The sequence below is a fragment of the Dreissena polymorpha genome, chromosome 14 (genome assembly GCF_020536995.1).
Source record: "Dreissena polymorpha isolate Duluth1 chromosome 14, UMN_Dpol_1.0, whole genome shotgun sequence".
Taxonomy (NCBI): domain Eukaryota; kingdom Metazoa; phylum Mollusca; class Bivalvia; order Myida; family Dreissenidae; genus Dreissena; species Dreissena polymorpha.
Window position 1 is genome coordinate 66,288,283 of NC_068368.1, and position 10,277 is coordinate 66,298,559.

General features: G+C 34.9%; 1 protein-coding gene across 9 annotated transcripts in view; it reads left to right on the forward strand.

Moving 5' to 3' along the window:
• LOC127858215 (alpha-2Db adrenergic receptor-like) overlaps positions 1 to 8,960 on the forward strand; it is a 16,275-nt gene extending 7,315 nt beyond the window's left edge. For 8 of the 9 annotated variants that reach the window (XM_052395199.1, XM_052395197.1, XM_052395196.1 and 5 more), the window contains 2 exons: positions 5,931 to 6,692; positions 7,016 to 8,960. In XM_052395199.1, coding sequence (XP_052251159.1) covers positions 5,945 to 6,692; positions 7,016 to 7,599 — 1,332 coding nt within the window. In that variant the 5' untranslated portion in view covers positions 5,931 to 5,944 and the 3' untranslated portion in view covers positions 7,600 to 8,960. Of the gene's footprint in view, positions 1 to 245; positions 622 to 5,930; positions 6,693 to 7,015 lie in introns of those variants that run through there. The other variant, XM_052395202.1, reaches the window with a different exon arrangement.
• Positions 8,961 to 10,277: the final 1,317 nt, after the last annotated feature.

Consider the following 10,277-nt stretch of genomic DNA (forward strand, 5'->3'; position numbering starts at 1 on the left):
ATATGTTCTGAAATGGTCACTTAAAGGTTTCTGAAGACGCTTAATATTATAAGAAAGTGTATTTATAGCGTTAGCATATGTACTGCACCTCCTTCTCTCCCATGCAACGTGTTCTAAAAGTGCGCCTCAGGAATCAGACAACCTTTCTGTCAATACAGTTTCCAAGATACACTATCGGTCAGACGTTTTGCAAAATATATAACGGTACCTTCCCTCGAAATCTGCGGCAGATACATATAAGCAATCAGACCGCGAGGAGTGGTGAAAGACGAAATTCTTTAATAGCGTTTGTTTGAGATATACTCCTTTTCATGACGATTATTTATATCGATAATACGAAGTTAGGTCTAAACGAATAATATGTTAATACGCATATGAAATCCGCAATAAGGAAATTATGATTAGTAGATTTGAGCGGAGGCGCACAGTTTGGATATGTGAATAATTGAAAGCAGTGTATTGATATCTGGACAAATTAACAATTAATATAGTGGCATTCGATGTCGAATATAATTATTATTGATTTTTTACAAATAATGCATGATTTTAAAATCACTTAAATAGATTAAACATATTAAATAACGTGGTTAACCTACTTGGAACGAATAACATCTCTGTCAGGTAAGTAAGATATAGTAATTTACAGCTTCCAACGTTTATACTAGAAGTTTATAAATTGCACGTGGGATATTTGTCTGATAAATGAAAGCGCGTGTATGTGTGTGTGTGTATTTCAAAGTCTATTAGGACCTTCCGCGCCCGAGGCTTTATTGTGTCAGCTTTAGAAAACTCTTATACAAAATATTACACACACGATCCATCTTGCTACTTGAATGAGCAAAATGATACAATTTCACTAGTACGTGCTTCTGTTAATTGAATGTTTAAAAACGGGTTAGAGAAGAGAGAAGCTCCCGTTTTGTTGATGAAACTCGTTCGAAGTTGCGTCTTGCCTACTATTTAAGAGTTCATCACCATCCTCTTAATCGTAAAAATCCTCCTCATCATCCTCGTCGTCATTATATATTGCACATTAGTAAGTAATCCCCCGCCATAGTTGGAGTGATGTTGTTTTGGCTCCTCCGCCCTTCGTTCCGTCCGTCCGTCCGGCACTTTTGTGTCCGGAGCCATATCTTGGAAGTGCTTTGGCGGACTTCATTGAAACTTGGTATTAGTATATATATGGATAAGAGGATGATGCACGCCAACTGGCATCGTACACCATCTGTTAATAACTGAGTAGTGGCCCGTTGTATCTTGAAAAAAGCTCACTTTTGTGTCCGGAGCCATATGTTGGAATTGCTTTGGTGGCTGTCGTTGAAACTTGGTTTGAGTATATATATGGACAAGAGGATGATGCACACCCAATGGCATTATACACCATCTGTTAATAACTGAGTTATGCCCTTTGTATCTTGAAAAAATGGTTTTAAATAGAAGCTTAGTGCTTTATCTCCATTAACACATGAGCCAGAGTCATAAAACGTGTCATAGTTGTTCTTAATCATCTGGGGTTGCTTCTGATTTTACACCCATAATCCTAGGGGCTTAGGTCAAGGTCACACATTGAGGTCAAAGGTCACACATATCATGAATTATTCATTATTTTGTCATTCCTTTACTATGCATCAATGGATTTTGTAATTACTCTCCAAAATTGTTCTCCATTATATAGCTGAGTGTCAAATATACGATCCATGTTGCTAGGGCCATGGTCAAAGTCTCACGCACAGGTCAAAATCACACATTTTGATTAAATATGCCTTATTTGTTCAGGATTCTACCATACTAAAATGGAATCTCAAAATTTCCTGATATAATTGTTCTCAATTATCAGGCATAGCCTTTCAATTATACCTTTTCTTTCAGTTCTACACCCATCCATAACCACAATTTATGTTTCGGGGGATATCAATTGAACGAATTTGCTTGTTATACTTCACATTTCTTAGAAGAAGAAAACCAATGCGGCAACATAGTTTTTTAAAAAGTGTTTACCTGATAATAATTATTTTCTGAGCAGAAACCTAAGATGATTGTCTATAAAATCTCTCCTCAAAACTGTTGGTTTTGTTGCCGACATGACGAATACTTTCATATAACATACATATTTGCTGCATCGTAAACACCAGAACCAAACTTGTATCGAAACTCGTTTCTTAATTGTTTGAAAGAGATGCGGGAGACGCAAGTTTATGTAGGTCTAGTTTATGATAAGTAAATAACGTAAAACTGTGTTAACGATAGGTTTAAACAATAGGAAATGAATTTACGCGTTAATAAAGATGTTTCTATTATGAACACATACGTGATGAACAAATCAGATAGCCACTCAAGTATTTTAGCCATATTCATAGCTCGTTGCGGAAGTCGTAGTTAGTTATAGTAGATTACATTCTTCAGACATTCAAATTGTCACTTAATTGTACTGTCATAATATGTGTATTTGTTTTATGTGTGCACATGAGAAATATGCGTTCACCGCGAGCCCTGTTTCCAATTACACGTTCAAATAAAAATTTCGTGAAGATCACTAAAAGTGAGAATGCCAAAATATTTCATTTAGATACAACTGTAAAGCTTATTTTTAAAGCTCCAGACCACCGAAAACGATTCAATGAATGATACAATAGCATCTGTTTCTCACAAAGAAAAATGCTCATATTTCATTGAAAAATATTATTCGATTGATTGTTTGAAAGTTCTTGTTGCAAATAATATAAATGAGCTGTGATCTGTGAAAAGGGAGTTTAATGAATGTACGTAAAGTGTCGTCCCAGTCCGCACATGCTAATCAGGAACGTCTCTTTACGCTTTTATGATATTTTTTGTTTAAAGAAAGTCTCTTCTTAGCAAAAATCCAGTTAAGGCGGAATGTGTTGTCCCTGATTAGCCTGTGCACAGGCTAATCTAGGACGACACTTTACACACATGGGATGACACTTTACACACATGCATTTAACCACTTTTTTCAGAGCACGGCTCCAATAAATTATTTTCGCTAGTTTACTTTCTCTATTTACCTAAGAGGACAGCAACTATACAAACTTGCGTAATGATCATTTTGCGAAAAAGATTAACTTTTAAAAGTCTTTTTGCATTTTAGTCGTCAATATGCTTATCAATATTAGTTTCAATGTTCATATGCAAACCAAACCACACTCTGACGTTACGCTATGTGTTTGTACATATTGCTGATGTTGATGGAAATTAATATGTTTTATATTTATAAATTAAGGTTATAGCAATGTTACAATTAATTGTTCAAAGGAAAAAAATATAACGTTTGAGCCAATATTTCAATGGACATCAAGTTGCCTTATTTTTTTTTTTTAGAAAAATCACATTTTTTAAATCATGTCCCTGTTTTCAGATATTAGTGTTGCAAATTATACTTTCGTAATTTGACAATCATATCTTTTCTGTTTGGATCTACACTAAACATAGATAGCGAATGGCAATTCAGGCGTTTATGATCCCCCATTTTCAACTGTACGAAGATGATTTATACTTTCATGAAGTCAAAAACCTGTCCACAAAACAGATATAACATAACATTATAATTTACTATTGAGATATTTTCTAATTATAATTTAATCAAAGAAAATTATGTAGAATACATGAAAGAACGTTATTTCATCATATATAACTATGATGAAAATAAAATAGACATTTAGTCAACTGCTATTTTGTTTATCTGTGGTATTACTTAACTAAACATGACATTGGCAAGGAGTTAAGCAAGAGCATTGGAAGTCAGGAATCAAACATTGATCTGAATAATACGTCGGATTGACGATCACACAATAGCCATAGAGCTGATGAATACGAACCAAGATAATAGCCGTCTCACATAAAACGATAGATAAATACATAATTTATCAATTTGTTTCCCTTGAGATTGGCAATACACCTTAAACACATTAAACAACTGTTTCAGGCAATCCGACAAAATGAGGTTTTATAAAGTTGTGCTTTATTTACGAATAGTTCGTATACCAAGAATATTAAACACTCTGGGTATTCTACTATAATTCCTGGTAATACCGTCTAGTTGATACATAATATAAACTTTAGTTTAGGTGTTAGATAAACGTATATTCATACTGTCCAAAGATCTCAATAACATTATCGCGTCAACGCGCAAGTTAAACATAATAGATTTAAATGATTATTTCGCAACCAAACAAAAGAGAAACAAAATGTGATTGTGAATTGAAAATATGTTCTAATTGAAAAAACCTACAATTATTGTTTATCGGACAATAACAAAGAAATTCGGCTGAATAACTACGTTAAGAAAATTTAGGATACAGTTTATAAAGTACATTTTATTCAGGTAAACAGGTATGAAAATACCTGGAAAACACTACGAGTAATTATTGAAGACAATGTATCAACAATACGCTATAAAGGCTTTTTATTGGTTTTGGTGCGACGGCATCAGCCACGATTGCACTGGGAGGGACATCATTAATATATCATTCAGAGAAATAGCAGCAGATCGCTCACATATATGTGTTCACTCGTCTCGTTTAGAATAATGGAAATGCGTATTTACAGATAATTTCTTTCTGTAGTCAGTTGTTACTTTAATACTTATCTTGTGTATGGGCGGATTTTGTTTCAGATTAATGAGCATCAGGAAACCAAATTTATAAGTAAGGATATACATTAATAACCTAGCAATTTACTTTCTTTAATGGTCGAATAATCTGAGAAATATTCATACAAACGTATAATGGCATGTTCGTGCACTCGCGCATTCGTTGTTGACATGTGAGTGTGCTTTCGTTAAGATTGATAACAATCATTCATATATTAATCATGCAATAATTCATTCATTTTTAGCGCAATTTAAATAAATGTCACTCCTGGCCCACCTTAAATGTGTGTTAAAGTGAAAATGTGTGTTATTGTAAAAAATAACTATACACGTCACTGCACATCAATCAGAATTCATGCATAGTTAATATCAATTAATATTTTCCTGCAATAAAAACCATATGAAGTTATTGGTAATATTCGTGTAACATCATTGTATCATGCTTCACAAAGTGTGTTTTAACAGTTCATACGACTTAAAATGCTATAATAGTAATAGAACGTTCATCCATTTCACTTGAATTTATATTTCCAGGCGGTATATTACATTTAACTATACTAATAAAACACGTACAGCTCACAAAATTTGATAATTAAACTTCAAACGCGTCGTGTAATGTCAAATTATATTAAATAAGTACATCAGCTAACGCATATTGATAAAAGCCTGTGGTTCGGTATACATAATGTATGCATACACGGATTGCAAACTGATCACAACTTATCGCCAAATGCCCAAATAATGAAATATGCAATTTAGAATGTGCACTTAACACCCATTGAAGTGATTGCATTCTGCAAACATTTAGTGCCATACTTTGAACAAACAATCTACGCATGAATTCAATTTTGGTGTAAAGTGCAGGTGAACAAAGTGTCATTGTAGCTGTAGCAGGGCTCGAAAGTGACAATTATAAGACCTTGTTATTGAGAAAAAACTTCCGGTGTATTAATTACGAATTTTATTAAATGTTCTAAGCCGAAACTTGAACGCGCGATGGCATGTTGGCAAAATGTTCATACGAATTACGCGGACATTCCTGTTATCGTATATCAGTGGGAATTGGCTTTCAAGTTAGCCGGTACCTTAAATCTGGTTTAGCAGTGGGTGGAATGAAACAAACCTATCTTCACAAACAATAATAATTTGACGTTTAACTCAAACTGTTGTTTATTAACTTACAAACGATTTAAAAAGGTCACATGATACATGAGTAGCTATGTAAATATATTATGATAGGTACCGAACTTGTTGTACACATTATATGCCGTATTTTGTATATACATTGTATTTTCAATGGTTGTCCGTATTTTATCTATTTCAGAAACCTTTTAAGACATGTATTCTGCGATCCCGAAGGTGTGGCGGGAAGACTTCCCGCAAAATGTGACACTTGCCCAGCTGAACAATTCCCTGGTTGAGCTCCATATCCCCACAATCATTTTCATCGCCATCCTGATGGTTGTCGGCGTTTTGGGCAACATCCTCGTCGTCTACGTATATACCTTCAAATACTCACCGTCCACATACCGCTCGTTCATTTTATGGCTTGGATGGATAGACCTCATAGCCTGCACAGTTGGGATGCCTTTATTGATCGTCAGTATGTTGTACCCGTACATGTTCCCGTCCGAAGCAGCGTGTAAGTCATTCAGATTCTTACACGTGTTTTTCGTCGTGGCTTCGGCGTTTATTGTAATAGGAATTGCAATAGAAAGACACAGAAGAATTTGCTACCCGTTTTCGGCAGAAATAACCCCGACAAAGATTAAAATAATGTGCTTTGTAGCTTCAGCTCTTGGATGTCTAGTGGCTTTACCCGCCATATTCGTGTACGGCGACGCATCAGTTGATACAGGGGTTCACGGAATTAATGGAACCGAATGCTTCATTGACCCAAAGTTGAAAGAATCAAAATTGCCACAAGGTTACTTTTTGTTCCAGTTACTGCTCACCGTAATCAGTATGGTTATTATGGGAGTATTCTACATACGGATTGGAAGGACGATAATGCGCAGCCATAGGTTTATTCGTGAAAATACATACAGTGGCATGCATAGCAATACGAGTGGGAAAAAGGAGTGTCGTAAGTCTGATTATCTTACTTCATATCTAATTGTTCACCACCGGTCTAATATTTACTCTATGTCTTGACAAACCCTTGGTCCGAGCTTCCAAATTACTATGCATTTTGTTCCATTTTTTATTTGAAATATTCAAAGCAAATTAAACGAAAATCATAAAACAACTTGCACAACCGCAAACAAACAAAATAATACACAAACGACCATTAGCTCATGTCAAAAACACAGACACGCACAAAGTACCATTAACATGTAATGAAAGAAGTAACAATGAACTCATTTAGTAGTTAAAATAATAATGGTATTGTTGTTATTCTGGTTACAGCAAAACTGGGTGACTCTATTCATGAACAGGATGAACAAGCGTCAGACGACAATAACTCAGCAGCAGTTCGTGACGTAAAATCGCGCGATACCCGCGAGACAACACCGAACGGAACGTCGTTGATCACCGTAACTGAAAAGCAAGATGCGTGTGACAACAAGCGTAACAAAGCTATCAGAATAAAAGATCGCTCAAAATCACCTAGTCCGGTAATTGCAGTCCTAACTGCGGACAAAAAAGTTACCAATCATGAAATCAGCAAACCGGAATCTAACCGGGGTTCAATGAGCATCAAGGGACCAAGTCTGCGGACGAAGCAAGTGACCTTAATGTTGTTCATTATAACTGTTGTGTTTGTTGTAAGCTTTGTCCCCCACTTAGTTCTCATGGTAACGATTTCCATAAAATCCGACTTTCTAAAAGTCATGTCTCCGGCTGGCGTTGCAGTGTATAATCTATTTCTCCGTTCCTTTGTGATCAACAACATGGCAAATCCAATCATCTACGGATTCTGTGATAAAAAGTTCAGAGCAGAATGTGCTAGTGTAGTCTGCAACGTGATTACGTTTGGAAGAAAAAAATAGATTACAGTATGAAATAAATCACATACTATACCTAACCTTACATTTACATGTACACACATTATTCAAGGTATGACAGTGCCATTTATCATGAACAATTTGTCATGGTGTGCATGGAATGGCACTTAAAGCCTTCATACCAGCATAGTTGTGAATCAGTCTCTTTGAGGTTTGTTTGTTTTCCACCCATATAAACAGATTTCATAAAACAGGATATTACAAGGTTTATAATTCTTTAATTGTTTCCCGGTCACTAACAGTCTTTATGTTTTGCTATAAGCCCCGATAGAAACAATTAAATTGTATATCTAAAGTCTTTAATTGGCAAGATACATAACGTCATAAGTGTCTTGCGGAGATTAGGTGGTTATGGGACAACTACACAGACTCGCTTACTGGCTATATTTGTTTCTTTAAATTAGATGCATTGTCTTACTGTATATTTGAAACCAGTTTTGTCCCGACATTCTCTGATAAGGAATTGTGTGTCTCTTATAATATCAGTATCATGTTTTGTATTGATTGTATTGAAATAGTAGTTTGTATGCTCACTTATCCATTACAAATGTATGTGTGTTTTTTGGGGGTTATGTATGAGAAAGGTCGTCGAAAAAGGTCGAGTGAGGTCAAAAAATTGAGTAAGACATTTAGTTTTCAGTTCGACATTTTCATTGCTCAAGTTCCGTATATTGATTGTGTGTCCGATTTTATTTGTTGCACTGTATTTAGTTTCAATGTGAAACATAAGTTCAATAGCATCAATGCAATCCATTAGTATTATTTTGGTACGTTTTAAGGCGACGGCCTCTAAATAAGTTTGAAGACGGATTTAAAGAATATTTTGTGATCCAATCGCTTATGTGACCCGCATCATCCAAAAATGAGTCTTGTGTTTATGGGTGCAGTCTGGACAGAGCCACGCAGTCCGCTATAACGTCACATCAGATAGAGTAGTATTATTAGCGGACAGGGCGGCTCCAGGTTATTCTAACAGTATAAACCGGCCGTATATGAAATACAATCAATGTGTGTATGACGTGGCTTATAGTTGTCGAAATTTTGTGAAGGAACTTTATTGTACTAGTTTAGTCTGTATAGCTCATAAAATGACATGACAAAAGGTGACCAGAAAGGCCAGCTTTATAACTGTTAAACGTTGTACATACTGAAGCCGTCTGTTAACATCTCTCACATTTACAAGCGAGTACTCAGTATTAATGCAAACGAAGTCTTCTTAGTTGTATGAACTGTTTAACATACATGATATTATATATTTGTTCATGCTAGTCTCAACGATCCACTTGTTTGTCATCATTTAAAGATGTTTATTTATAAATTGTTTTGAATAAATGTGTAAGTTGAAATGTTATATAAATATGATCCAACAGCTAGATGATTTATGTTTCGAAACATCGATAATATATCCATATACAGCTCTGTCCCGAAGACTAATGCTTGTTGATCAAAGGTTAAGATAACTTATATGTTTTTAATATTCAAACTTGACATATAACAAACGCATTCTTAAGTGTTTCTGCCGAGAGTGAGCTTAAAGAATCGATTCCTGTGAGCTTAGAATGCAAGATTTTTTCACAGGTATTCAGCTTTGATTCAGCTAAAAAAACGACCTTATTAAAGAAAGATTCTGCTTTCATACACTTGCTTAAATTGTTTTGTGTCAGGGTTTGTTTTTGGATGTGTTTTGAGACTTGCCGTATACCGATGCCAAATGTGTATTGTACAGTGATACACATGTTTCTGATTTTCTGGATTCAATACGAAATTGTACTAATACATCATAACGGCATTCTAATATAAACACACTTTTCATGATCTTTTGGTAAGCTTAAGTAAACATTGAATATCTGTACGGGACTCTTTTGCTTCAAGTTGAATTTTATTGTAATCTAGAAACGCGAAAGCCATTTTACTCTACAAATACCCATCGTTGGTTTCTATGTAAATTAACCCATTGGACTGTCCCATCCTTCTAAATTGGATCAATTTATTTCCAAAATTAGGGATATCAAGTATACTTATTTCTAAATTTATAATATTTCTTACAGCAATTCCTTTATGCAAACAGCGCAGAACAAGATTAGACGCTAGGCATAAATGGGTTAATCAGCAGTGCGACAATAACACATTTGCAAGTAGTAAAGTCATTTTAAGGGACTTATTTAAATTTAAATAGCGGTGGATAGTTCCAACTGTTATATTCTGCTTAATACAAGTATGTGAACAAGGGTTGTATCACATTAAACATTTCTAACGACAATTTATGTACGCGATATCGTATATATGGGTATATACAATTTACTGGTTTGCTCCGCTGGTTTGTCTAGATCGAGTTAATTAAGATAAATTTTATTGCAAGAGCCCGCACAATCAATGAGTGCGGAACAACGCAGCGGTACACCGAAGTCTTGCAATCTTGCATTTAGAATATATCCATAACGGAAAAAAACGAACCGAAAAGATGACGAAAAAACACGTTTTAAAGCGCAGGAATATATCGCAGTACGAATAGTTTGTGATTAAATAAGAGAAAAATAATTCGCTTTCCCAGCCGTTGAATACGGAAACGGCTTTCACACTGCAACATACTAAATTCCTATCATGTTACTTTGATTCTATAATACACATTCGGTATTATTTAAGAAACAAAAGTATTGGAAAAT